The sequence below is a fragment of the Pipistrellus kuhlii genome, unplaced genomic scaffold, assembly GCF_014108245.1.
Source record: "Pipistrellus kuhlii isolate mPipKuh1 unplaced genomic scaffold, mPipKuh1.p scaffold_m20_p_17, whole genome shotgun sequence".
In the NCBI taxonomy this organism is placed as follows: domain Eukaryota; kingdom Metazoa; phylum Chordata; class Mammalia; order Chiroptera; family Vespertilionidae; genus Pipistrellus; species Pipistrellus kuhlii.
Window position 1 is genome coordinate 29,599,058 of NW_023425482.1, and position 27,922 is coordinate 29,626,979.

Genomic DNA, 27,922 nt, shown 5'->3' on the forward strand with positions numbered 1-27,922 from the left:
CCCAGCAGATGGCACTCACTCACCTGGAACACCGTTTGGGAAAGGAGCCTGCCAGGCAGAGGGAGACGGGGGAAACACCACACAGGCAGACAGGCCGCCTCCGCATCCCCTCTTCTGCCACCCTCCCCCCGCCGTCCTGAGGGACCAGGAGGAAGCGCCAGGCCTCCTGGAATCACTGTATGATCTGCCGCGTGGCCCCGACTCGTTGCCACATTTGCTTTCAAACATCACCTGCTGCTTCCCCAACCTGGAGCGGGTGGCTGGCTGCAGCCAGGAGCCAAGATGTTGCCATAACCTATGATGGCCACACGATGGCGATGCTGCGCCAGAAGGAAGAGAGGCATAAAAAAAAAAAAGCATCTAAAGACATGAGCGTGCGACCAGAACACACGGTTACTCTGCACCTCGCACACCACGCACCACGCACACAGCGAACGTGGGTTCAGCGCTAAAGCCCAGGAGGCAGAGCGACAAGTTTCCACTTCGGAGAGGAACCTGGGAGCCAGAGGCCGGGGGCCAGAGCCCGGGACTTCCCATGAGACGTGGGGCCAGGGCAGTCCTTCCGGCCACACCAGCGGCAGCGAGCCACAGGGCTCTGCGCATAAAAGGCGGAACGCTGCCCGGCTGGTGTGGTGCAGTGGCTGAGCGCCGACCTACGAACCAGGAGGTCACAGTTCAGTTCTAGGTCAGGGCACATCCCCAGGTGATTCTCTCTCACCACTGGTGTTTCTCTCTCTCCCTCCCCCTCCCTCCGCTATGAAATCAATAAGAATATTTTCCTTAAAGGCTGAAGTTCCCTCTCTGACTCTCAAATACGTGCCCACCTGCTGTGTGCCAGCCCTGAGCATGGTGCTGAGGGAACGGGAGGGACTCGGGGAGTCCCTGCGTCCAGGACGAGAGGCCCCGCACACCGTCCGCGGGGGAGCCGGCCCCGGGGCCGTGGGTGCGTTTCAGACACCCCCCCCCCCCCGGCTCCCCGGAGCCAGCTGATGACTCAGGATGGTGGGGCCAGCTCCGAATGCACCCCTTATGGAAGGTAAATGATACTTCCAATTAAATAAGTTCTGTGGGAAAGCTCTGATTAAGTCACATTTAAAACTCATTGCTTCCTAATCTCTTTACATTCGACGAACTTCCGCAAGGACCAGAGGTCAGTATTCAGGCTGTGCGGGGCCAGTGTCTGTCACAGCTGCTCGGCTCTGACCGTGCAGTGCAAAAGCATGCGTGTCCCAGGAAAATGCTCCTGACAAACGTCTGTCGCAGGCGGTGCCCATGCAGCGGGGATGCGTGTGCTCCCGTGCGGCTCCCACTGGCTCTCCTCCCGGCCCCGCCACCAGGGCTCCGCACCCCCAGTCCATGCCCACCTCTGCACCCGCCCATGCTCTCAGCAAACCCTCGTGCAAAAGTTGCGTGCGCTCATTTCAGACTGAGAACATGACGAGGTGGAGGGACTCCTGCAGAGTCTCCTGGCTGGTGGAGCTGACGAGTGTTCGCGAGTGGAATGACGGGACCACAGGTGGATCGGCCGTTAGAAACACCTGCCGGTCTGAGAACTCTCTCCGCCACTTCCGGACACTGTTTAATGTGTCACATGTTCTACACACATGACCGCTCTTCTGTCCTGCGTGGCTAGGAAGGCATTCCAGGAAACAATGCTCGGAGCACACGCATGCACAGCACACGTCACGGCACACGTCACGGCACACGCCATGGCACAGACACTCACAACACCCACTGCTGTCTGGACACACATTATGGGTATCAGCTACACAAACACCGTTTCCTGCCTCTTCAGTCGGGAGGATAAGCTGCTGCTGCCGGGTGAACAGAACGGCCGTTACTTCCAGGGGAAGCAGTGAGCTTGGTGGGGGCGGCTGCCCGGGGTCAGCCCTGAACGCTGGGCAGTCCGACTCGCGTGGCCGAGGTTGGGCGCCTCGTGCATCTCTCAGGGCATGTCCCTGAGCCACGCCTCAGGCCACGTTCATCGCCGATGGCCCTGGGTGTGTGTGGGTGACCCCGTCACTCAGGCCTTTAATAAAACCGTGCCCCTCCCATAGGACAGCCTCGAGACGGGCACTGCCGGCGCCCAGGAAGCCAATGGCTGTACACGTCAGTCCCCCGCGAACGTCATTCAGAAATGGACGCTCGGTGACAAAACCCAGACCCCACAGAAACCGCCCCCGGGAAGCGGGCACTTCCCCGCCCGCTTCAGCAGCGCGAACGCCGAGGGGCCAAGCAGGCAGTCCACGCGCTTTAACAGCCGACGGGAGGTCACCTCTCAGCACCAAGCCATGTTCCTCCGGGAACCGCCGTCACAGAGGACAGCGAGGCAGGGCTGGTCCGCACAGAAGACACATTTATTCACAGCCGCCGGCCGAGAGGGGTCCGGACGGCACAGGAGGTGCTGTGCCTCCACAGGGCCACATGATCACCGCGCGGGACTCGGTTCAGCTTTAACAACTTCATTGGGCTTCTTAGAAAACGGGCAGCACGTACGTCCGGAGCAAACACTGCTGTTACAGACGTGTGGCCGAGCGGCCGTCTGAGGGCTCTCCGGCTCCTCCCGCCCGGCCCGCACGGAGGCGGACGCGGCGGCTACTTGTACAGGCTCATGGTGGGGCTCTGGTACATGACCATGTACGCGTCGCACAGCAGCCGGCGCGCGCAGCCCTGGATCCGCCGCGCGTCCAGCGCGTGCAGCTCCTCGGGCGCCATCTGCAGGTACTCCCGCACCTCGGGGCACGGCGTCACCTGCGGGATGTTGAAGCCGTTCTGGCCGCCTGCGGACGGGAAGAGAGTGCCAGGGTCAAGTTCTCCCCCGAGGCTGCCGCCCGCACGCCACCTCCCCCTGCAGCCCGGGAAGGGGACTGATTGCACTTCTGATTCCGTAAGTTCAAGCCCCTTTGCTCTCAGCAGTGTTTCCAGGAGCGAACAGAACTGGTGAGGACACAGCTGAGCAGAGTCCCCCCCGCTCCCCCCTGCGCTGAGTGGGGGTAACGGTAGTGAAGGAAGCCCCTCGGCCTGACAGGAGCTCAGGGCCTGCCGTCAGGGGCGACCTTCACCTGCGGGCAGCCCAGCATCGCTCTGAGCAGCCTGGCCGAGGGCAGCCCCAGCCTGACCCTCTCCGCTGTCCCTGGGCTTCCCGCACACGCTGTTCCCGCACACACTGTCCCCGCACACGCTGTCCCTGCACACGCTGTCCCCGCACACGCTGTCCCTGCACACGCTGTCCCGCACACGCTGTCCCCGCACACGCTGTCCCGCACACGCTGTCCCCGCACACGCTGTCCCTGCACACGCTGTCCCACACACGCTGTCCCTGCACACGCTGTCCCGCACACGCTGTCCCGCACACGCTGTCCCGCACACGCTGTCCCCGCACACGCTGTCCTCCCCGCACACGCTGTCCTCCCCGCACACGCTGTCCTCCCCGCACACGCTGTCCCCGCACACGCTGTCCCCGCACACGCTGTCCCGCACACGCTTGTCCCCGCACACACTGTCCTCCCCGCACACACTGTCCCCGCACACGCTGTCCTCCCCGCACACGCTGTCCCCGCAACACGCTGTCCCGCACACGCTGTCCCGCACACACTGTTCCCGCACACGCTGTCCTCCCCGCAACACGCTGTCCCGCACACGCTGTCCCGCACACGCTGTTCCCGCACACGCTGTCCCGCACCGCTGTTCCCGCACACGCTGTCCTCCCCGCACACGCTGTCCCGCCACACGCTGTCCGCACAAGCTGTTCCCGCACACGCTGTCCCCGCACACGCTGTTCCCGCACACGCTGTTCCCGCACACGCTGTCCCGCACACGCTGTCCTCCCCGCACACGCTGTCCCGCACACGCTGTCCCGCACACGCTGTCCCCGCACACGCTGTCCTGCACACGCTGTCCCCGCACACGCTGTCCCCGCACACGCTGTCCCGCACACGCTGTCCCCGCACACGCTGTCCCGCACACGCTGTCCCCGCACACCCTGTCCCGCACACGCTGTCCCGCACACGCTGTCCTCCCCGCACACGCTGTCCCGCACACGCTGTCCCGCACACGCTGTTCCCGCACACGCTGTCCCCGCACACGCTGTTCCCGCACACGCTGTCCCGCACACGCTGTCCCGCACACGCTGTCCCGCACACGCTGTCCCTGCACACGCTGTCCCGCACACGCTGTCCCGCACACGCTGTCCCTGCACACGCTGTCCCGCACACGCTGTCCCGCACACGCTGTCCCCGCACACGCTGTCCCCGCACACACTGTCCTCCCCGCACACGCTGTCCTGCACACGCTGTCCTCCCCGCACACACTATCTCCACACACGCTGTCCCCGCACACGCTGTCCCTGCACACACTGTCCCCGGGGGCGGAGGGCGGTTACCGTCCCGGTCGGCCATGCTGTCGAAGAAGAGCCAGGCGGAGTCGTCGCGGCCGTACTTGACGAAGGCCACGTAGTGGCTGGTCTCGATGCAGAGCACGGCGAACAGCTCCATCTTCTGGCAGGGCACGCAGCCGTGCCGCCAGTCCCAGTCCGGCAGGTCCTTGGGCAGCGACACCGGGTTGTACTTGTGGGTCAGCCTCTTGGGGTGCAGGTGGACCTGAGCGGAGCGGGCAGAGCCAGGCTCAGGGGTGCCGGGAGGGACCCCCCTCCTCGCCCTGACTCCTCCGGGCCGCAGCCCAGGCCTCCGGAGCGGGAACCAGGCCGCCTGGCCGTGAGCTTGGGTGTCCTTCCGGCCCGCCCCCCTGGAGTGCAGCCCGGGGGGTGGGGGGCAGGGGGAGGCTCACCTGGGTGTTGCAGGCCTTGCAGAACTGCTTGATGGTCCCGGCGGCGATGTCGGGGTCCTCGTAGCACTCGCGGCACTCGTACATGGCCAGCCCTCCGCAGATGCGGCACTGCCGGGGGGCTGGGCGGGACGGGGAGGGCCTTTAATGCACTCTTCCGTGGAAACGATTAAAAACTTAAGCTCCGAAAAGGACAGCAGGCTCTCCCTCCCACCCCCTTACGCTTTCAACTGGATTTCCGTGGATTCAGGATGACTTTAAAAAATGTCACACTTTCTAAATTAATATATTCTAGGTGCTCCCCCCATCGAGAGTGTACTGAAGGACTTTCGACGACGCAGACGGGACAGAGGAAGCTGAAAGCATCCTGTTCCAGTGAGCGAGATGCCACTGTCAGCACATGGGCTTCCTCCATGCTCCCCCCTCTCACGTTTACACACTCCTGTGTTCACAGCTCCTCGCCCCGAGCCTGTGTGTGTGTGTGTGTGTGTGTGTGTGTGTGGTGTGCGCTTATAGCTCCTCTTGTACAGAACATGGACTTAACGTTCCATCATCACTTTGGTACTGCGGGTCTCCGAACACAGGAAGGACACACCGGAACCCACTTAACAACTCGCCCTTGTTAGCACACAGACGGCTTCTGACTTCCCGGTCAGGCACCAATGAGCCGTGCGTGTGTGCAGCACGTATTGGCCTTCCTGATGACGTTCTCAGAACGGATTCTGCCTCCCGCCCGCTCCCAGCGAAGCAGAGCCCTCGGTCTCCGAGGAACCAGCAGAGCAGACAGAGCTCCTACTTACTGTCCTCCAGTAAATCCGTGATGTTCAGTTCCAGAGAAGGGAAGATTTTCTTAAATAGTTTAAAGTCCTTCCCAAACCGAGGCATCTGAATGATCAGGCATGACGGGGCCTGAAGAAAAGGTAAGTATTTCTAGAATCAAAAAACTTTCCCTGTGAGCCCGGCCTGCGTGGCTCAGTGGCTGAGTGTCTACCTTTGAACCAGGAGGTCAGGGTTCGATTCCCGGTCAGAACTTCCATATAAAACACAGGCAACGACCACTAACCTCGGCGAATTTCAGGTTGCTGTTGATGAAAGACCATTCTAATAGCTGCTGGATTGTAGGAACTCCAACTTTCTCATTTTTTTCCATAAAAATTTGATAGAAATAACAATCTTGTACTTTTTGGCCCGCCGACCTAGAAGGAAACATGCAGAAAACCCCACAGTTTACCTGTGAGACACTCACACCACCTGAAGTGGTTCCAACAGTGTCTGAGGACAGAGAACTACACATTTGATGGTGCAACTTCTGACGTCAGGCCAACAGGGCAAAGGCCATGTATATGTATATAAAAGACTAATATGCAAAGTATCCCTCAGGAGTTCGATCGCTCACTACAATGTGTGCTGACCACCAAGGGGCAGCACGGAATGAAGGAAGGCCCCGGCTAGAAGCTGCAGCTGAGAAAGGGAGGCCCCGGCCAGCAGCCGGCAGCTGGAAGGCCCCGATAGGCCCTGATCGCCAGCCAGGCCCAGGTACCCTAGCCATGCACAATTCTGGGCACTGGGCCCCTAGTAATTTAGATAAAATAACTACCTGCCTTCCTCCCCAGCCACCCATCAGTCCAGGTCTTGGGTTTCTGTTTCCATTCACTATGTCCCTGAGTTCATAAGTTAGCTCTGGAGAGAAGACGGTGGTGGAGATCAATGGGCCTGTGGGACCGGAGCCCATGGAGACCTAACACACGGATGTGACGTAACCCCCGAGGGGCCTCGTCGGCAGCGATGGCAGAGGGACGAGGAGCCTCTTTTCCCAGCGCGTCTATAAAAATGTAAACGTTACCTTATTTTTAACAATGGCTCCACCCTCAAAATATGGTGAAACAAGATGTTCAAGAATTCTTCAGGATCTAGGAGAAAATAAAAAATCAAGTAAGTCCCGGCCAAACCTTTAAATGATTCTATTTTTTTATAAGTAATATATCTATACTGAATTCAGTTTCATAATCAATCATATTTCAATTAAAAGCGCGGTTCTCATGTCTTCCTAACTAAAAATATAAAGGATGTGATAAAATATCAAGTTCTAATTTTGCTATGATGTCACTGCATTTGAACAATCATTCACATATGATAAAATAATTTTAATTTCAATCATCTGTGGGCAAGTCCCGTGAGGTCAGACAGTCACCTTTCTCTTCAGAGGTAAACCCTGACGCAGCCCCAACTTTCTCCAGTATTTTCCTCAGCTTCATAATCTTCGTAGCACACACATATCCGTATCTGTGTTAGGAAAAATATGAGTTAGCACTGGCATTTACACTCAATTCATATAGCATTTTATAGTCACAAATTCCTTACATAACTTCAGCATGTCATAAATCAACAGCTAGAGAATTATTTTGAAAAATACAATTATAGGCTCCTTTTTCTTTTTCCTTTTTATTGATTTATGGGGGTGAGGTTTGAAAAATTAAGAGTCTGGAATCAGAATTATCCCAGACACTATTATACCCTAAAAATAACTATCACATACAAGGAAAAATACTTTGATTTTATGATGACTGGTTAATGCCATTTGCTTAAGAAATCAAAGCTATCTTATTGAACTAAGTATATAACTTTGAGAGAAAGAGAGAGTCCCTTTAGTGTTAAAGAATGAGCCAGCGCCAGGAGGCAGGGAAGAGGTGGTGCTAAGACATGACAGTCTGACATGTGCACTCAAACCGGCCATCGCCATCAGGACACTTTGCTCGTGTCTACCTGAGCACAGGGTACACCCCACACCGTCCACCGCGACCCATTCTATTCCAGCGGCTTCACAAGAGACGCGAGAGGCCGCTCAGAACGGGCTGATCTTTGTGTAGATTTTTTATGATCGGTGCTAGGTGCTCAATGTATGCTGGCTGCGGAGATGAAGAATGCATGACACTCACTCCCCTACCAGGAAAGCTTCCCTTTGCTCGCAGATCAAATGTGGCTTACGAAGCCCGACTGTATCACCTGGACGAAGAGGACAGTGACTGCCGGGCTGGGAGCAGCTCCCGGAGAGGAGAACCTGCAGCCCGGTCCACGCCGGGCCCATCGCTCCGTGACACACACTGTGCACTATACCTCCACCGGATTAAAAATCCAAGGAGCAGAGGCAGTACCGGGACCAAAGGTTAAAACCGTCATTGAAGCTCCACCAAGACAATAATCCCACCCGTTTCTTGTTACATAAACGCCAGGCGTAAATGAATTGTTTCGCCAGGAAACAGCAACCAGCACGCCCGCTTAGGCAGCGGCCACTGTCTCTACTCACATCCGCAGGGGGTTGACGACCTCGGTCCGCAGCAGCTCCTGTGTCTCACTGTAATACTCCACGTCGTCCTCGTCCTTGGGTCTCAGCAGCACCGTGTCCAGGACGGAGCTGAACGCAAACAAGCTGCAAGCAGAGAGAGAGAGAGAGAGAGAGAGAGAGAGCTGCAAGCCCGCCATCTTCCTGAGAAGCGCGGACTGAGAGGAAGGGGGAGGACAAGCCGCACGCCTGGGGAAACACACCCCCAGAAATTCCTGTTTGTATGAATGCGGGATCCGAGCCCCACTGAGATTCCCACCGGGAACTGGAGATCCGGCCAGGTGGGGAGACTGGTTTCTTTGGGTCTTAGTCTTTGAGAGAGGAAAGGAGGCCTGCATTTCATTATGTACCATCTATACTAGGGGTGTCGAACTCAATCAGAGAAGGGGCCAAAATCTAAAATCCAGCCTAAATCGCGGGCCGAATGGTTTACTGAACAGTCATAAACTGTCATTGTGATGGAAACGCAGCGGAGTGCAGTGATGACAGCGCGGTGCAGGCCACATTGCAAGGCCTGGCGGGACGGATTTGGCCCGCGGGCCTTGTGCTTGACACATGTGATCTATACTGTCTGTACTCCTTAGTTAATTCTTTGGGAATTAAATCCAAAGTTTAACTCCTCCCCGGTTAGTGTAAAACTTACCAGAATAAGGTCGAGTCCAAGTAACAGGAGTTGTAATGGCCCTGGATGCCTTTCTTCTTCCCGATCATTATCTCCAAACCTTCCTTCTCCATCTTCGGGGGAGTATTTTCCTCCACTACTTCGCTCAGGTAGCCTCCGAAGGCTGAGAAGGAAAGTAAAGGTGGAAACAGTAAATCTTTAAACTGTGACAACAGGCATCCCAGTATAGTCTTCACTTAAATATTTTTTTGTGCCTTAGCAGGTGTGGCTCAATGGAGAGAGTGTCAGTCTGCGGACTGAAGGGTTCCAGGTTCGATTCCGGTCAAGGGCATATGCCCGGGTTGTGGCCTTGGTCCCCAGTAGGGGGTGTGCAGGAGGCAGCCGATCAATGATCAATGATTCTCTCTCATCATTGATGTTTCTCTCTCTCTTTCTCTCTGAAATCAATAAAAAAAATTTTTTTAATTTTTTTTTGCCTTTTGAGGCAATATTTGTTTCAGCTCCGGCTGAGCGGGGTGAGGCTGGGTTAACTGTTCCTCGCGCGGCTTGTAGGAAAGGTTCCTGTGTATCTCCAGCCTCACCTCCTCACAGCTCAGACAGCACTTAGGACACGAGTCATTCATGTGAAAGGCACCTGCCTGTCAGGTATCTTGTTCCCCAAATACCTTCTTCTCGTCTGAAGCTGTGTCCTTTTCCAGTTGGGAAAGACAACGAAAACCCCAAAGTGCTAGTTCAGCTGCCTGAGAAACGTCTTTCTGGAGGTTCCTACGAGGCCGGCCTGGCCCTGGACGGCTCCCCACCGCCACCGCCACCACCACCGGGGACGTGCGACGGAGCCGCCCTGCAGGGAGCAAGCTGAGCTGCTGCCTGTGAGAGCGGACAGCGTGCCGGGTGCTGGCAGCACTGCTCACTGACGCCGGGAAGAGGCTGAGCGAAGTCGTGCCCCAAACGCGCACACCTACCTCCTGCGCTGCCGAAAACTAGTCTGTCCCCCACAGGACGGACGACAAAACCAATCCCACCACGTCCACTTCTTAAGTCTCACACACGTGTTTCTTTTCTTAAACGCCCCCCGCTTAGGATGACTGTAGCTTCCTCACACCCAGGTAACACTCTGGCCGCGCCAAAGGCCTGAGGAAGGCTGGCAGGACGCGCGTCTGTCACGGCCCTCCGTCTACCACAGCCCCACCCCTCCCGCTCCGGGCCGAGGTCCCTGCAGGGCGGGCAGGGCAGGCACCTAGGGAGTTGCAGCGCTCGATCTGGTTGGACACCGGCTGCAGGGACGCGAACCGGGAGTCGGGCCGGCAGCTCTTGAGCTTGACGAAGAGCGCCTTCTTGAGGGTGCAGGTGAAGTAGCGGGTGCCCCGGAAGGTGCCGTCCGTGCAGCCCGTGCACTCGTCCTCCTGGGAAGAGACGCCACGGTCACCGCCTGCGCCGAGGGAGCATGCAGAGTGCCGAGGCTCGTGTGCTGCACCTGCTCGGCCCCCGCCCGCCCGCCCGCCTGTGAGGACCCCGGGAAGGGCTGGCTGGTCACGATGTCGGTCCACAGCTCATGTCTAAGAAATTCCCCCCTTAATCCGGCACGAAGCCCTCCTGGGTCCCCTCGGAGTCCGTGCCGGACCCTTCCCTGGCTGACTGACCTCCCTGCATCTTTTCCAAAAACACTAAAACCTGTGTGTGCTTTAGGCGGGGAGGAGAGCTGTTCATTTGACCACCCCCACCCCCAAAAGCAGCGTTAAGGAGCACGCAGACAGCTAACACAGAGCCTGTCTAATAAAAGCTAACCCTGCTCCATCCGGTTCTCCTCTCCCGGCTATGAAACGTCAAACAATGCACTGTCCTAATCGCCAAAGGGAAACCTCTCCTTCTGGCAAAGACCCCAAAGATTCCTTAGCATGGGGTTCATCTCACGGCCAGGGGGCGATGTTAGCGCTGACTGGGGGGGAGGAACACTGAAGCTGATGGCGCGGTTCCCTCGCCGCCTTCACAATGAGCCTGAACATAAATCCCATGTCCATCGGGAGCAGGTGACCAGAGCCCACTGGGGGCGGGGGAAGTCGGGCGACGGGAAAAACTGTCTGACAGAGACAGCCTGTCCCCGAGCACGGGCAGAGGGGCAGTTACCAGCTCCAGCCCGGCGAGGACCTCGCTGAGGCCCGGCGGCTGCCCGATCCAGCGGATCACCCCGTAGAAGGGCGGGTTCTCCTTGACCTCGGCCAGAGAGCCCACCTCCAGGCCCTGGGCGCTGCCGGGGGAGGCGGCCCCGGGCGGGCTGTCGGGCGCGGTGCTCAGCTCGCCCGTCACGGACTGCACGGACAGCGAGAGCGGGCTGTGGCCGATGGCGCCGTTGGCGCTGGGCAGCTTGGTCAGGCTGAAGGGCAGGGAGTGGAACCGGTTCTCGCCAGACAGCGAGTTCATGGACGGGGGCTGCAGGGGGGGCGACGCCTGGCCCAACTCCGGGGACAGCTCGGTGAGCGACTTGGCGGAGTCCTCGGCCACTGCAGAGAGCGGGTCTCCGTTAGCGGGACGCCCCGCAGACGGCCCCCCTGCCGCCCCCCTGCCCTGCTGCCCCGCCGCCCCCTGCCCTGCTGCCCCGCCACCCCACTGCCCTGCTGCCCCGCCGCCCCCCTGCCCTGCTGCCCCGCCGCCCCCCTGCCCTGCTGTCCCGCCACCCCCTGCCCTGCTGCCCCGCCACCCCCCTGCCCTGCTGCCCCGCCGCCCCCCTGCCCTGCTGTCCCGCCGCCCCCCTGCCCTGCTGCCCCGCCGCCCCCCTGCCCTGCTGCCCCGCCGCCCCCCTGCCCTGCTGCCCCGCCGCCCCCCTGTCCTGCTGCCCCACCACCCCCCTGCCCTGCTGCCCCGCCGCCCCCCTGCCCTGCTGCCCCGCCGCCCCCCTGCCCCGCCGCCCCCCTGCCCTGCTGCCCCGCCGCCCCCCTGCCCCGCCGCCCCCCTGCCCTGCTGCCCCGCCGCCCCCCTGCCCTGCTGCCCCGCCGCCCCCCTGTCCTGCTGCCCCGCCACCCCCCTGCCCTGCTGCCCCGCCACCCCACTGCCCTGCTGCCCCGCCGCCCCCCTGCCCTGCTGCCCCGCCGCCCCCCTGCCCTGCTGCCCCGCCACCCCACTGCCCTGCTGCCCCGCCGCCCCCCTGCCCTGCTGCCCCGCCGCCCCCCTGCCCTGCTGCCCCGCCGCCCCCCTGCCCTGCTGCCCCGCCGCCCCCCTGCCCTGCTGCCCCGCCGCCCCCCTGCCCTGCTGCCCCGCCGCCCCCCTGTCCTGCTGCCCCACCACCCCCCTGCCCCGCTGCCCCGCCGCCCCCCTGCCCTGCTGCCCCGCCGCCCCCCTGCCCCGCCGCCCCCCCTGCCCTGCTGCCCCGCCGCCCCCCTGCCCCGCCGCCCCCCTGCCCTGCTGCCCCGCCGCCCCCCTGCCCTGCTGCCCCGCCGCCCCCCTGTCCTGCTGCCCCACCACCCCCCTGCCCTGCTGCCCCGCCGCCCCCCTGCCCCGCCGCCCCCCTGCCCTGCTGCCCCGCCGCCCCACTGTCCTGCTGCCCCACCACCCCACAGATGCCCACACACCGAGCCCCGCACCCGCCGCTCCCTGGTGGGCGTGACCACTCCTCAGACCCCCTGCCTCCTCAGCACCCAGAGAGATGACACCTCCCAGCCGTTAGCTCCTCAAGGCTCCGCATTCACCGGCACCCCATCCACTCTCCGTAGGCGACATATTCCTGGGACTGTGATCACCACATGTACGCAGGCAGCCTACAGACTCATTTCCCTAGCTCTTCCCTCTCCTCTGAGCCCCAGATCTGTATCTCCAATCACCCCCACCCCCACCCCCGCCCCGCAGGTCAGCGCCGTTTCTCCCCGCCGGCTTAAGGCGATCGCCTACCTTCATCCATGTGCCACGAGTTTTTGGACTTGAGTTGCGGCTGTGAGTCCACAGAAGAGCCGTTTAAGGTGTAAAATAACTCAGATCTGGTCCTGCTTCCCGGGTCTGAGGTAGAGCCTGGGGGGCGAGAGAAGCTGCTTTACACACAGCGGCCAGGCGGTGAGGCCGCACTCCCGTGATGAGCCAGACCGGCCCGGGGCTAAGGCTCACACAGCCCGTCCGCGCCGCCACCCCGGCTCCACCGGTGCCGTCTGCTCCTGAGCCTAAAGAGTCTTCCAACCGCCGAGACCGGTTTGGCTCAATGGATAGAGCGTCGGCTTGGGGACTGAAGGGACCCGGGTTCGATTCCGGTCAAGGGCATGATGTACCTTGGTTTCAGGCATATTCCCAGTGCGGGGGTATGCAGGAGGCAGGTGATCAATGACTCTCTCTCATCGATGTTTCTAGCTTTCTATCTCTCTCCCTTCCTCTCTGTACAAAATCAATAAAATATATATTTTTTAAAAAGATTCTTTCAACCGAGACTCAACGCAGGAGGGGAAACGAGTAAGTTTAAAGAAAACCATATAAGTTTTTAAACAAACTGCTTTTATAAAATGTTGTGGGGTTTTTTTTATTCATTTCACGGACTATGAGAGGCCCAGTTCACTAACTTCGTGTAAGTGGGGGCCTTCCTTTCCCGGCTGTGGGCACCGCTGCCCCCTGGCACCGACCACGCACTTGGGCTGTTGGTGCGAGTGAGGGCGGCATGCTGGAGGTGCCCTCCCGAGACCTCTAGGTGAGCACAAAGATACGCCCTCAGCCACACATTCTGTCTGATTCTCCGTGTCCCGGGGGCCCACGTGAGGTAAGCTATTTCTCAAGCGCAATTTCCTTTCCAATGAGCCAACACAGTTTTGTTCTCCAGGTGACCGAGGAGAAGACATTTCTCCCCTAATCCGCTTCTCAGTTAGCGAAGTTCCTGCAGCTTTTTAAAGGAGCTCCTCAGCTTACATAACCACCATCCATACATCTATGAAATATGTGGCAGCTGCCAGAGAGAGCTAAGAAGCCTGCATCTATTTTGGGGGAGGTTCTGGAAGAGAGATAGAAATGTTTGCTTAGCAGTTTGGAATTTCATGTGTGCATATCTCGTTAGCAAAACCCTCATAATTAACCTCTACTTCTTATCCATGCACAGGGTGGGGCAAACACAGGCTCACAGTTGTTCATATGACAAACAATACCATAATTAATCAATGATGATAGAATGAGAATAAACTCTGCGTTTCAAGTACTTACAGCTATAAAACTATGTTAGCCCGCCCTGAAGGATCCATTTGTCCAGCTGCACCTCTCAACAATGGACACATGTCAGGAGCGGGGAGTCCCACGAGCCCTCTGACACGGACCAGCAAGACACAGGTCCTCAGCGGACACGCTTCTCCAACCACAAGGGGTTGGAGCAGGACTGGATCAACATCATCCATAAAAAGTTTCAGGGTCCTGCCGAAGCCAGTTTGGCTCAGTGGTAGAGCGTTGGTCTCTGCCACTGAAAGGTCCCAGGTTCGATTCCGGTCAAGGGCATGTACATTAGTTGTGGGCACATCCCCACTAGGGGGTGTGCAAGAGGCAGCTGATTGATGTTTCTCATCGATGTTTCTAACTCTCTATCTCTCCCTCTTCCTCTCTGTAAAAAATCAATAAAAAAAAATTTTTTTTAATCAATAAAATATGTATTTTTTTTTAAGTTTCAGGGAACGAATGACCCCCGCTGAAAGGCAAGCGGCTGTCCCATTATAATGCAACCTGCGCGCCGGCCGTCCTACCTGTCACCTTTGGTTTGCTGTGCCCGGAGGAGCCTTTGTCCCCCATGCCTCTGGACGCGAAGGCCAGCTTGGGAGGCCTCCTCTCCTGGGTCATGCTATCTGAAACAGAAAACACGGTCTTTAAAGGCGCAAGCACATCCTCACAGGAGAGAAACAACTAGCAAATAATGACATACAACAACAATCTCTTCCAACAACAGAGCGAGCGGTATTTGCACAGCAGTTATACAGATGATTAAGGCCCATCAAAAGTATCGGGAACAATGCCGTATCCCGAAGCGGAATAGCTACACGATAATACACCCCAAACACAACTCAGCCAACTGCTCTGACTTCTAGAAGATGTACCACCTTCATCCCTCCGCCCCCGGCCTGGCACTGCCCTCCCCTCGCCTCGCTTCCCCCTCCCCACCCGCACGTCCTCTGCCCTGTGTGTCACTGGGGAGGAAAGCTCGTGTGGCAGCTTCATGTCTTGCTTCGTACCAGACCTCACCTCCTCCCAGAAGCCCGAGCGCGGGCCTACTGCGTCTGAATGAACGCATGGCCTCTTACAAAACTGCCTTCTACACGTAAGCGTGTATCCCGACATTATGAAGTACTTCGGTTTATCAGCTCACAAATTATGTTCTTCCCGTAAACAGGCTTCACAAGGTCAATTACAAGTTCCTGGGTACCATCTGACCGCATATGAATGCACCCCCAGCTTCCACAGAAGCAGAGGAATCGCTAGAAAGCCAATGACAGGGAAGTAGGAACTGATTTCACAGAAATCAGGATCACAGCATGTCACAAGGTATAACTGGGTGCAGCTCACGTCAACGCCTCCGACTAAGCCACCGTCCTCTCGCCGGAAAGCTAGAGTCGAAATGAGAAAGCACTTCCTGACGCCCCACACAAGCATCTAATACTTGTCAGCCCGCGGGGAGGGGAGGACAGACCGTGCCGGCGAGAGGGACTCGCAGGACCGCCCGGTACCGGCCCCGTGGTTTACAGGAGAAGAAGCCAGGCCTGGGGAGGCCGGCGGGACCTGGCAGGGCCCCGGGTCAGAATGGGCAGGGATGGACAAACCGGAAGCAAACACACCGCCTGGTTCACTTGTCATCCTTGTTCCAGTAAAATTTAGCTTTCATAGAACTAGACACAAATACATCTCCATGGAAACGGAACCTTGGTGGAAACGGAAACGAGTGAGGCGGAGAAGTATATGTGCCCATGCTGGTCCTCACAGCCCAGGGGACACGCAGGAGGGGTGAGGCGGCCATGGAGCGGGGCTTTCGGATCTGACAGGTCTGGACTGGACCCCCGTCAATCGTGGTCCCCCTGGGCCTGATCTAAGCCCCCATTTTTTTTTTTTTTTTAATCAACAAAATGGGGATAATTCAGACCTACCTTGTAAGTCTGTCAAGAATGCAAAGGAGTGTAAGTTGTCTGATTTGGGGGATCACACACTTGTGGCTACCATACGCAGGCAAAGAGCTCAGTAAGATGCCCCACCACCACCACCCCACACACCCACAGAATGGGCAGTGAAGAAAAGCGAATGACACCCGCACTCCCATATCTTTGGGAAGAAAACTCGGTCAGTCTTGTTTTGATGTGGGGTAAGAAAGGCTAGGCCAGTGGCCGGCAAACTCATCCGTCCACAGAGCCAAATATCAGCAGGACAACGACTGACATTTCTTCGGAGAGCCGCATTTTTTAAACTTCAGCTTCTTCTAACGCCACTTTTACAGCATAGACTCACCCAGGCCGTGGTATTTTATGGGAGAGCCACACTCAAGGGGCCAGAGAGCCGCATGTGGCTCGAGAGCCGCAGTTTGCCGACCACGGGGCTAGGCTATTGAATAGCAATTCCAATTCCATAAAAGCTCCGAAAATGGCCCTCGAAGCTTACAGGTGCGTCCGCACAAGGAAGGACGCCTCTCCCACGCCACCCACTGCCCACAGCGCACTCAGACCTGGGAGGATGTCGTTGATGTGCAGGAGCAGCGTGCTCTCCACGCTGGCGAAGCTGCAGAGCGGCACGCCGTCGAACCTGCCGTCCCAGTTGCCGATGGGGTTGTCCTAGGAGTGAAGTGACAGGATCAGCCTCCGAGCCCCCAGTAAACGCCGCAGTCAAAGTCCGCGCGCTCCATAAACAGAACCCCCCGCCTCTCGCACTGCAGTGGGGCAGCCAGAGAACTACGCTGAGCTCCATGCGCGCACACACTGATGTCCCCGCAAACAGGAGGAACTGAAGACGGTGCGTTTGCCAGAACTGCCTTCCAGGAGCGCCTGGAGGGGTTTGGAAGGATGCTTGCACAGCCCAGCCCGCAGGCGCACAGCCACAGGCGGGGGGGTCTAGAGGTAAGGGGTGGGGGTGGGGGGCGGTAGGAGGGTCTCCTCTGGGCAGCCTGCCCCACTGGGCCAGGCGATGCCCAGACTGCCAGCTAAGGAGGGCAAAGCTTTTGCCAGGTGTGAGGTCCAAATGACCGGAAGCAAAGGGAGACTAACCCAATGACCAGCGGCCCTCTTTGTCCAGCCTCCCTCACCCACTCACCGTCTTTCCTCTAAATTAATGCTGAGTATTTAAAGGATAATGGTTTGGCCTGGCTGGTGTTGCCCAGTGGTTGAGTGTCGACCCACAAACCAAGAGGTCACGGGGTCGGTTTCCGGTTCAGGGTACCTGTAGGGTTGCAGGTGCAATCCCCAGTAGAGGGCGTGCAGGAGGCAGGTGATCAAGGATTCTTTCTCATCATGGATGTTTCTCTCTCTATCCCTCCGCTCCCTTCCTCTCTCTCTCAAATCAATAAAAACATATATTCCAAAGAGAAGAATGGTTTGAAGGCGGACTTCACTGTAGCTCTCCTGAGGGACCCACAGGTTTGACTCTGGCTCTGACTCGGTTCATGTGAAATGCTTGTCTAACTGAGGGCTACGGAGGAGAATTTACTAGAATTTCCCAGCACAGGGACCAGAGAAACTCAGGCTGGAACATTCGTACCTGCCAACAAGCACATCTGAGCAGAGGGGTGATCCTGCAGACGTGGTGGGCACAGGCCGTGTCTCACATCCGCCCGGCTCAGGCCAGTGTGTCATGCTTGCATATGGATTTCTTCCTTTATCCCTAACAAACCCTTGTCCCTATCTTCAATCTACGATACAAATGTCCCAGCCTTTCCTCCTCCTCCGCTGAATCCCACAGGCCTCATTCAAAGCACTGACTGGGAATGTGCCATCGCTAATAGATATGAGTGCAGGGGAGCATTAAAAATGAATGAAACAAACAAACAAAAAAACACAAATGATTCACTGGATGATCTGTATGATTCATTTCTATGAGGAACCTCGAATCGGCAAATTCCCGGAGACAGGAAGTAGAACGGGGGTTACCAAGGGAACGCCGGCGGAGGGGAGGGAGCCTGGGGAGTCAGGGTTTGAGGGGCACAGAGCTCCAGTTTGGAAAGATGAGAAAGTTCTGGGGATGGGTGGGGCGGTGGGTACACAACGGTGTGAATGGACTTCCGGCCACTGACTTGGACACATAAAAACAATTAAGGCTGTAAGTATGTCCTGTGCGTTTTATCAGATAAGTTTTGTTTAATTTTTTGAGCGAGTTTATCCTAAGAAAATGCTGTACTGGTCTCCTCCTCTGGAACAAGAGCTAGTCCTCCAGGCAGGTGTCTCCACCGGTGACTTTCCTGCTGCCATGGAAACCACATCAGCCAATCACATGTTGCAAAATATTAAATAAAGAGAAACAGAACCCCACCCCCTGCAAAAAACACCTTTTCAAAAGAAAGGAAAATAAGGTACTATGGAATATGTGTTGGTGTGTTTTTCTGTCTGCTGTCAGCTAACATACAGCAAATTTAAAGACAGGAAACGTCACTTTCGTTTAGTCACCTGATGAAAAGAGGAGACGCAATTCTCCATCGAGTCTCCTGTCCCATAGCCATCTCCTTTACCAAAGGCCCCCTAGAACCTGCTCTTCACATGACTCCAAGTCAGTCCGTTTGACATATCCGAAGCATTGACTCGGCCCCTACGTTGGTCACAGAACTAACGGCGGCACATCCAGGGAGATGATGTAACCCACAAGCGTCTTACCATGTCCACGCCGACGAAGTAGCCCAGGCTCTCCTTCCCCGGCAGAGTGCCGCAGAAGATGACCGTGCCGGACTCCAGGCTCTCGCCGATCTTCAGAGACACCCGCGAGTTGATTTCCAGCGGCGGCAGCTCGGCCTGCGCGGCGTCGGGGCCCGCGTAGTCGCTCTCCGGGCCGTTGTCGCCCTCGTCGATCTCCAGCTTGTCCAGCGCCACGAACACGCCACAGTCCTCCTCGCACTGGAAGAGCTGCTTTCCCTGGTACACCCCGTCCGTGAAGCCCTGGCCGCGGCCTTCTTCCTGGTTTTTCAGGTTGGTTTTTTTTAAGGGAAAAAAGATAGATCGATAGACAGACAGACAGACAGACAGGTAGACAAAGATAACCCGTAAGAAAAAAATACCCACGCTGGGATTTCAGGGAAATCACTGAACGTTTTCTAAATGACACATAGAAGGAATAGAATTATTAGCAGCTGCTTTTGGATGTAGGATTTAAAATAATAATAATAATAATAAGGAAGAAGCTGAAACCGGTTTGGCTCAGTGGTAGAGCGTCAGTCTGCGGACTGAAAGGTCCCGGATTCAATTCCGGTCAAGGGCATGTACGTTGGTTGTGGGCACATCCCCGGTGGGGCATGTGTAGGAGGCGGCTGGTCGATGTTTCTCTCTCATCGATGTTTCTGGCTCTCTATCTCTCCCCCTTCCTCTCTGTAAAAAATCAATAAAATATATTTTTTTAAAAAAAATAAGGAAGAAGCTGTATCTGATGCTTAAATAAAATTACTTCATCATTTAAAATTGTAATTCTATTACGAGAGGGCTAAATTGAATTCTACATCGTCATCTGAACAATAATTCTGTTGCAGAAGGAAAATTTGACTTTAAATAATGGTGACGCAAGCTGTGTTTATTGAGCACATGCTATGTGCCAGCTGTGGGCTACGTCCTGAATTGATGTGTCACTAAAACCCCACACGTCAGGTGCTATTTGACAGGAGAGGAAGCCAACTTAGAGAAGGAGCTTGGGTAAGTAGCCTGGTAACCCAGCTAGGAACTGGCAGAGCTGGGATTCAGATCTGCAATTTTTTCACCCGCACTGCTTTAGACCGTTAAATCAAGAAGCAAACAAGGCCTGAAGTTCTATTTGCATGACTGTCAGACTGAACCGGACATGTGAGTTCTCAAGAATTAATATTCATTTTGAAAACCTGTCACGAGTTCTTGGTTCTCTTTTCAGCAGAAATAAGTTCCCAGATGACTTTCCCATAACAGGAACAACCATCAGCAGGCTTAAGTTGCCACGACGTATTAAGAAAAAAAATCTTTTCTCCAAATTCCATCACTTACTGACACACAGTAAGAAAAACTGAGCAAGCTGCAGAGGATAACGCCACAAGATAACTAACCACTTTCTGATGTGATTAAGTCGTGTACAATCAGTAGAGCTCCTTTTGAACACAGACAATATTAAAATTTCTGCCTCGCTGGTGTGGCTCAGTGGTTGAGCGTCGACCCATGAACTAGGAGGTCCCAGTTCGATCCCCTGGTCAGGACACATGCCCAGGGTTACAGGCTCCATCCCCAGGAGGGGGCATGCAGGAGACAGCCGATCCATGATTCTCTCTCATCATTGATGTTTCTGTCTCTCTTTCCCTCTCCTTCCTCTCTGAAATCAATAAAAACACATATTTTTTTTAAGAATTCTAAGACATGCAAGTCTTCAATGATCTGCTTGTACCTCCTCCTGCAGGAGGAAGTTGTTAAAGCTTCCAACCATCAGTGGTGGCATCACCTCAATTTATCACCAGGGAGTCAATTCTCAGGATTATGAACAGTAAAAATTCTGGGCAGATATTTGGTATTTAAAGGGGGAAATGCACACACACACACACACACACACAGCCCACTAACGTGGTGTCTGGCGCTCACCAGTAACTCTACCCCGAAGAAGATGCCGGACACCGTCCTCTCCACCAGCAGGGGGCCTCGGAAGCGCACCACGCCCGGGAACTTCTCCTCGCCGGGCCGCAGCTGCACGCGCACGGGGCTGCCCACGTCCAGGTGCAGGCCCGTGCTCAGCCGGGCCTTGTTGTCCAGCAGGCTGAGCCGCTCCTCGCAGCTGGTGATGGCCAGCAGCAGCTCCGTGAACTTCTCGCTGATCTCCAGCACGTCCTTCTCGTCCACGAGCAGCACGGCGTGCGGCTGCTCCAGGAGCTTCAGGCCGATCTGGCTCTTCTTGGCCTTGGCCGCCGGCCCGCGGGCGTGCCCCAGGGCGCGGTCCTGGACGTACTGCCCGATGGCGCCCTTGGGCACCTTCAGGAGCTTCTGGGTCTGCTTGTCGGTCACCGTGTACTCCTGGAGCAGCAGGTAGAAGATGCGCTCCTCCCAGTAGGGCGACGCCGCCTTCTCCTGGCTCCACAGGCCCGAACTCATGGTGGCACGAACTCCGGAAGATTAACGCGGGGAAAGGGGAGCTGCGGTGTTGGTGGCGGATCGGCAAACCGTGAACTCGCTGGCCGTCCCCGAGCGTGGCCTGAGCGCCGGGGTGTCCATGCTGCAGAGCGGCGGGAAAGCGGTGCCTGGGGGCACGCAGGCCGCAGCTCTTCACTCCGCATGCGCTGGAATCAAGGTCACACAGGCTTTAGACCTCCCTGGGCCAGGAAAACACGCTCAGAGAGATACTTCCCGCCATAGCTAACCAGGTTAGAGACATGGTGTTTGTATGTGCCGTAGTTTCACGTATTTAACTAAAGAGATCCAATGGTAAAGTATCTTCAAAGACAACATAATAACGTTTGTTTTCAAGGCACTGAAGTTCATAAAATCAAAGTCTAAGTAAAAGATAACCCTATACGCATATCCCGACATTTCTAAACTTTAAAAAGTAGCACTCTTAATAGAAACTGCCTAATTTAAATGGCTAACCTGCTATATTTGGACAGAAATAATATAAATCAAATAATAAGTCAGCTATTATTTCTGTATGCATACCCAGTTTATGTAAAAAGCTATCCATCATAACGATTATGTTCAACATCTTTTCTCAATTAAAGAATCATAAAATCACATTCTGAACCACAATTCTCTTATCTATGTGCCATATTTTGATAATGGAACATTTTGTCTCTGTTTCTTTTCCTTAGCTTGTACATTAGATAGGCAAATGTTAATCATATTAACCATAGCTGTCATTTCCTTTCTCACAATCAAAATTATCAGATACAGTAACTCTGGTTATATTAAAGGTATCTGAAAAAAATCAGTTCTGAGACATCAAAACTTAGACTATGTACCAAGGAAATATAGCCATATAGTATCAAATATAAATGTTTTTATACCACAATTTTAACTATGTATACTAGAAAGGAATACACAAAGGATGATTTTCAGTTTCCAATTTTCATTTAAAATGTTTCAAGTATACTAATCTTTTGAAATTAAAATAGCCTACTCAACTCTGATTGATGATTAAAAACTATACAATTTCATTCATTCAAATGAGGACTTTAATCCATTATTTTAATGAATCATCTTACTGCAAACAATGGTTCCTAACTATTCTCTGTCACATGAATGGGACTCTGGTTTTTATTCCATCTCCCCCCTCCCTGACAGGTATCCATGTCCATTCTCCAGATGACAGGGGCCGGTGACAGCACTATCATATTCACCTCTCTGCTCTTGGAATGAAAACACACACACTCCTAATACTGAAGGACCCAATGCTAAATGTCATCGCTTAACGATGAAGGGATCTGGCAAATCCACCCAGAACCGCACTGCTTTTAGGATGCGCCGTAGGATAAGGAGGCTCTATAACGGTAACTATTCAAAAGCCTGTGTCGACACAAGCCAGACAGCGCTGAGCTGTGTGCCAGCACGCGTGAGGGCGGGCGGGCGGGCAGGGCCAGCATCGGCTGCTGCTCTCCCTCCCCGTCCTTTGTCACCGTGCATTTGTCTTCGTTCCACTTGAGGGCACTGTCTGCTTAGCGGGAGTGAGTCCATTTATATCCGCCCCTTACATAAGACACCTGTGGACACCGGATCCAGCACCAAACAAAACCCCGTGGGGTGACCCGAACAGCCCAAGCCTCCATTCGCCATTCGCAGCTGTCTCTATCAGGCACCAGCATGAAGGGTTTGTTATTTCTGACTACAGTTCTTTCTAAATTTCTCAACAAGGAAATGGCACTATTTTTCTTGCGCCTCGAATGATCCATCTGAGCAGAAAGGGGGATCTGAGCCTCTCAGAGGGGAGAGGGCGCCCCCTGAGCCTGGGTCAGCCCCCGCAGGTGTCCCGTGGCTTCCTGCAGCATGCAGGCCTCCTTCCGCGCCTGCTGCTCTCCAACCTCCTGCTTCCAGTCCCTTCTAGAAGCCAGGCGATGGGACATTGATACCGCCCGGGACTGGCTGCTCTCGGGGGCTGGGATGGTCAAACAGCAGCCTCTGGAATGCCAGTGCTTCTTTTGTTCTCGGTAACACGCATCCAAATACTTCTGCCCCCACCCCCACCACCCGCACAAAATTTTTTTAAGTATGGCAATTCTATTTTGAAAAGCAATGTTTTAATTTCTAAAAAGTATTCCTTCAAATAGTAAAATTAAGGACTTCTTGAGTCTTAATACTTATTAGATGCCAACAACTCGAACTCTATTGATTCCCTGGCTTAACAGTTCATGTCCCAATTCAAACTAAAACCGTCAGTGCCAATGAGCTATTACCAGGACTAAACTAAATTACTAGGTGAATGCGTTAGGGTGCTCTATTTTAAACAAAGTTTATTATAAAGTGTTTTCTACAAGCATTTAAGACTGGTAAAAACGGGACATAATGCTCTGGTTTATAAAAAGGTTGAGGACAATTTAACAACAGTTACCCAGAACCTTCTTTCTAGCTCGCATTTGCATTAGTGCGTGTCAGCTGAGGCTCCATCACAGGATAAGCTATAAAATATTTAAGCAGCATTCTCCACAACCACAAAGGATGTGGTCTCTCTTCTTTCAGAGAGAACAGGTGAGGAACGACCATATTAAAAATGGATTCTCTTCACTGCCATGGGTCGTCAGAGAAAGGTGAAAGGGGAAGTTCAGAGCTGCAGGCTAGGGTTACACAGGCTGGTGCACTTCCTGGTCTTGACCATCTCAGTACGATGTCATTCCTGCACAAGCCTGTCCATAAAGAGGTTCCCAGGATGCCTCTGGTACATGCAGAACAGCCATTAAGTCTTAAGAAACCCAAGCAGGAAGCACTGACTCCAGATTATGTGGGAAAGATTGAGATCATCTTGTCAATGAGTTCTTTCTCACGGAAGGAGGTCTGTCCGGTTAGTTAGTATTTTTAGGCACTCAGCACCGTGCTGGACCCTGATAGGATGGCCTTCATGTGCGTTCTCTTATGCCTTTCAAGTCTCGTTGCTTAAAAACTGCCTGTAATAGCACACTCCGCTTTGAGTGTTAATATACCACAGGTGATTCATCGAAATACCATCGCACTTACTTCAGGCTGGAAAACTGAGTGATTGCGAAAAGCCTGATAATTACTATAGGTACTAAATGCAGATGACAAAAGAACTGGAATGCAAAATGCACTTAAGCTCAAAACCGGATTGAACAGAAGGCCTTGCTTTTGACAACATTCGAGAAGAGCAACAGTTCAAGGTCACAAAGATTGGAAACTCTATCTGGTTATCTGAGCTTGCTGATAGTGTGAATCCTGAGTGAAGGAGAATTTAATTCGATTAAAACAAAGTCATTAAACTAAGATGAGGGTTGGGAGACACAAATATTTACCAGTCGATCAAGAAGTCTTACCCACTAATATTAAGGGTCAGAAGCACCGAGTTCTAGAAGATAATCCCTAATGCAACTGAACAGCATTAGCGACAAAGCACTGGCAGTGGTTAACTTTCCAGAACACACTGCGTCACTTTGATTCTCAGGTTATCAGGTTATAATTGTTCCGAGAACTTCACTAAAGGAAGCAAAGACAGGTCTCTGAAACCACAGGAGGCCTCTACACGAGAACAAAAATGGCCACGCTGACACACCGCCTCCGACACGCACGGCAGAGGGACGGTCAGCCTGAAGACCATGGGCTTAACCCAAAGGCTTCTGGAGAGCTACAGTAATCACCATGTTGAGAAAGAATATCTATCTCTCTTAAAACAAGTGGTTATATTCCCAAACAGCGAGAGAATGGAAATACAGAGATTTGATGATAAGAAAACAGTCAGCTTTAGTCTTCCTCTTGAGTTAACTCATGACCCAAGCAGGCAAGTGTTCAGTCCCTAAAGCAAATGGGATTTACAAGGTTTAAAAACAATACAAAACACCCGGTTCTCCCACCTGTAAGTTCATGGGAGACAAGCAAGGCCTCCTGCTGTCGCACTAGAGCGAGCATGTCAAACTCAAAGGCTAGCGCGGGCCCAACAACCGCAGCTGTGGCCCGGGGCCGGCACTTGAGTGCACTTCCGTGCTGTGACTTCCCAGGTCCTTCACGTTTGTATTTCTGGTCCCCTAACCCAGCCCTGACAATAAGGCAGGCCCTGAGGGCATGCGAAACGAATGAATGAAAGAATGAGAATGAGAGAGAGAGAGAAAGAGAGAGAGAGAGAGAGAGAGAGAGAGAGAGAGAGAGAGAGAGAGAGAGAGAGAGAAAACGAAAACCACTTGTTTGGGTTCATTTGAAACTGGCTTCCTAGGTTCTCACGCCGTACGATGGAAAAGACCTCGGCAGATTTCACGCGGAGTGTGACAGTCGGGAACAAAACATGAACAGTCTGACGAGTAAGATAATTACTCCTTTCTCTCCTCTTTCATGGAAGACTTCCTCGAGTCAAACAAAATCACAACCCAGGCACGGCGCAGCCGCACCGACCGCTGCTGCTGAGCGTCTGGTGTTTTGTACCCAAGGGCCCGGCCCTAACCGCTCTCCCCTAGTCCCGCCCAAAGCAGGCTGCTTCCCGAGAACTCCGTAAAAACCTGTCGCCGAACTCAGAGAACGTTCTGGGTGTGACCGCCATCCGCAGTACGGGCACTGCCACAAGGACTCCCAGCAGGCCATCTTCTCCTGATACAATTCTAGTTCGAATCCGCCCACTGACGGCAGGAAACTGGCAGCTGCATTCGTAGGGCATTCAGTCTACTTGGGACAGAGGGGGGTGGACGGGAAAACCAGAACTTGAAGGAACACCCTCTCTCAAGGCCTGGCTTTTTCTCCTGGAGCCCAAGCCCACCAAAGGGGCAACCTTAGGAAGATCCCTATTAACCAGAATTGGAAAGCAAGGTGTGTGGGGGGCGGCGGGGGGGTACGCCTCAGCTAGGTTTCTGGGGGGCTGCAAGGCTTGGTGGCTGGGAGATGACAAAGGCTCCAAAACACGGGCTGGGAGAGAAAGATGCCAAGGGCAGCTGACCCAGTGGAGGACCCACCTCAGCCAAGCCCTAACCGGTGTGGCTCAGTGGATAGAGCGTCGGCCTGGGGACTGAAGGGTCCCGGGTTCCATTCCGGTCAGGGGCATGTACCTTGGTTTCGGGCACATCCCCAGTAGGGGGTGTGCAGGAGACAGCTGATCCATGTTTCTCTCTCATTGATGTTTCTGACTCTCTATCCCTCTCCCTTCCTCTCCGTAAAAACAAAAAACAAACAAAAAAAAAATCAACAAAATATATTTTAAAAAATAAAATAAAATTCTACATTTATGACTTCTAGATCTTTGAAATAAAATATAGGAAAGAAGAAAGAAAAAAACCACGACAGCCCAGACAAGCCCCAGGAAGGAAAGGGGAAGCGTACCGGGTTCAGCAGGGCGCACCTGTCATGGGAAGGAGTCCGGGCCTGGGAGAAGCCATCCTCTCCCTGGAAACGCGGAAACTGAAAGAAAAAGCAGAACACGCCATGAGCCAGGCCTGAGCCCCGCTGCTCCTCCTGGACCGGAAGCCACAGACGCCCCGACACCGAGGGCCCCGTGGATGATGCGAGAGACGCCACCCCACCGAGGGGAGAGGTCCCGGCCTGGCGCTCCCGAGGCCAACCCGTGCCTCAGTTTCCCCGTTTGTAAACCCGAGGAGGGAGCGGGAGAGGGATCCCTGCGCTGCTGCCCGCACTCCACGGCCTGTCATCTCCCGGGGTCCCATCCCCGGGAGCCCCCTCGGGAAGGCCGGGGCGTGGGGGGAAGCCCCTGGCCGGGGGAGCCGGGCTGACGTCAGCGGGCTCGGGGTCCCGCGGGCCTGTCGGGCTCCGGGTCCGGGCAGCTAACGGGCCGGCGCCCAGGGCCCGGCGGTCACGGCCGCGGCCACGGCCGGAGGCGTCCCGGGGCCCGGGAGGGGCGCCCGAGGGGCCCGGCTGCCCACCGCTCGCTCGTTCCCCCGCCCCCTCGCTCACTCACCTCGGGCGGCGGCGGAGCGGCGTCCTCCCCGCCGCGCCTCGTTCGCTCGCGTTCCGCCCGGGCCCCTGCGCCCGGCGCCCACTGCCCGGGTATTTACCTCCGACGCCCGGCCCCGCGCAGCCGAGCCTGCTACCTGGGCCCGCCCCCACCTGCCCCGCCCCCGAGGCCCTGGAGGGGGAGGGAGAGAGCGGGGGAGTGGAGGGCGCAGCCGCCGCGCTGGCCAATCACAGCCAGAGTTCCGTTCTTGCGCGCGCTCTGATTGGGCCTCCCGGTGACAGCGCTTCCACCAATGGTTGCAGAGCCCCGGAGGGACTTTCCGCTCCGTCAAGCTAGGTGGAGCCAAAGGGAAAGCGGAGGGGAGGGGCGGGGCCGCGGAGGAGGAGGAGGGCGGGGATTGGGCGGAAGACTCTGTGCTCCGCGTCACCATTGGATAACACCCGAGCGGGGGCGGGGCGTCGTGCTTCCCCTGGCTCCACCTCCCATGCTCGGGTTCTGGCAGGAGGCTGAGCTGTCAAAACACTTGCAGACTTGAGCTTGGGGCTGCGGGTAGGGAGCAGCAGTCCAGAGGAGGGCTGGGGGTAGCGTTTCAGGATTCGGGGGGTGGGGGGGGGGGAGGGAAGCAGAGCTTTGGCATCAAACCTAAGTGTGACTCCCTTTGTGATTTCAATGAGGAGACGCGTGGCACGGGGAACTCCCAACCACGCTGAGCCTCAGTGTCTGCGTCTGTAAAGTGGGGATAATCCTATCACATGTCTTGCAAGGATTGCTGTGAAATGCCGCTTGTGCAGCTCCTGACGCCCGGGCAGGCGATCAGTCATGTCAGATCTCTTCCTGGGACCTCCGCTGTCTCTGAGCCTGGGCAGCCACCCATCCCGGGTGGGAGGTGCTGAAGATGGGCTGTCGACGCGCCGCCTCAAGCAGCTCCGCGCCCTCTGGCTGCCAGCCAAGGACTCGGGGTGTAGTTAAGGATCTCTCAATTACAAGGGAGGTTTGTGATTCCCAAAAGTGCCCCCAACATATTT

At 55.5% G+C, this 27,922-nt stretch overlaps 1 protein-coding gene across 3 annotated transcripts; it reads right to left on the reverse strand.

Moving 5' to 3' along the window:
• Positions 1–614: 614 nt before the first annotated feature.
• CYLD (CYLD lysine 63 deubiquitinase) lies at positions 615–27,058 on the reverse strand. 3 transcript variants are annotated; one of them, XM_045582879.1, is made up of 19 exons: positions 26,998–27,058; positions 26,309–26,386; positions 20,447–21,135; positions 18,521–18,817; positions 16,390–16,495; positions 14,432–14,530; positions 12,624–12,740; positions 10,869–11,242; positions 9,982–10,147; positions 8,766–8,907; positions 8,087–8,209; positions 6,974–7,065; positions 6,626–6,692; positions 5,846–5,978; positions 5,583–5,691; positions 4,786–4,904; positions 4,382–4,598; positions 2,589–2,780; positions 615–624 (listed from the first exon to the last, which is right to left on the reverse strand). In XM_045582879.1, exons 3-18 carry the CDS (start codon positions 20,948–20,950, stop codon positions 2,596–2,598), a joined length of 2,850 nt encoding a protein of 949 aa, XP_045438835.1. In that variant the 5' UTR covers positions 20,951–21,135; positions 26,309–26,386; positions 26,998–27,058; the 3' UTR covers positions 615–624; positions 2,589–2,595. The 3 variants fall into 3 exon arrangements, with proteins under 3 accessions (XP_045438835.1, XP_036296553.1, XP_045438836.1); XM_036440660.2 differs by having other exon boundaries at positions 26,901–27,032; XM_045582880.1 differs by lacking the exon at positions 14,432–14,530 and having other exon boundaries at positions 26,901–27,032.
• Positions 27,059–27,922: the final 864 nt, after the last annotated feature.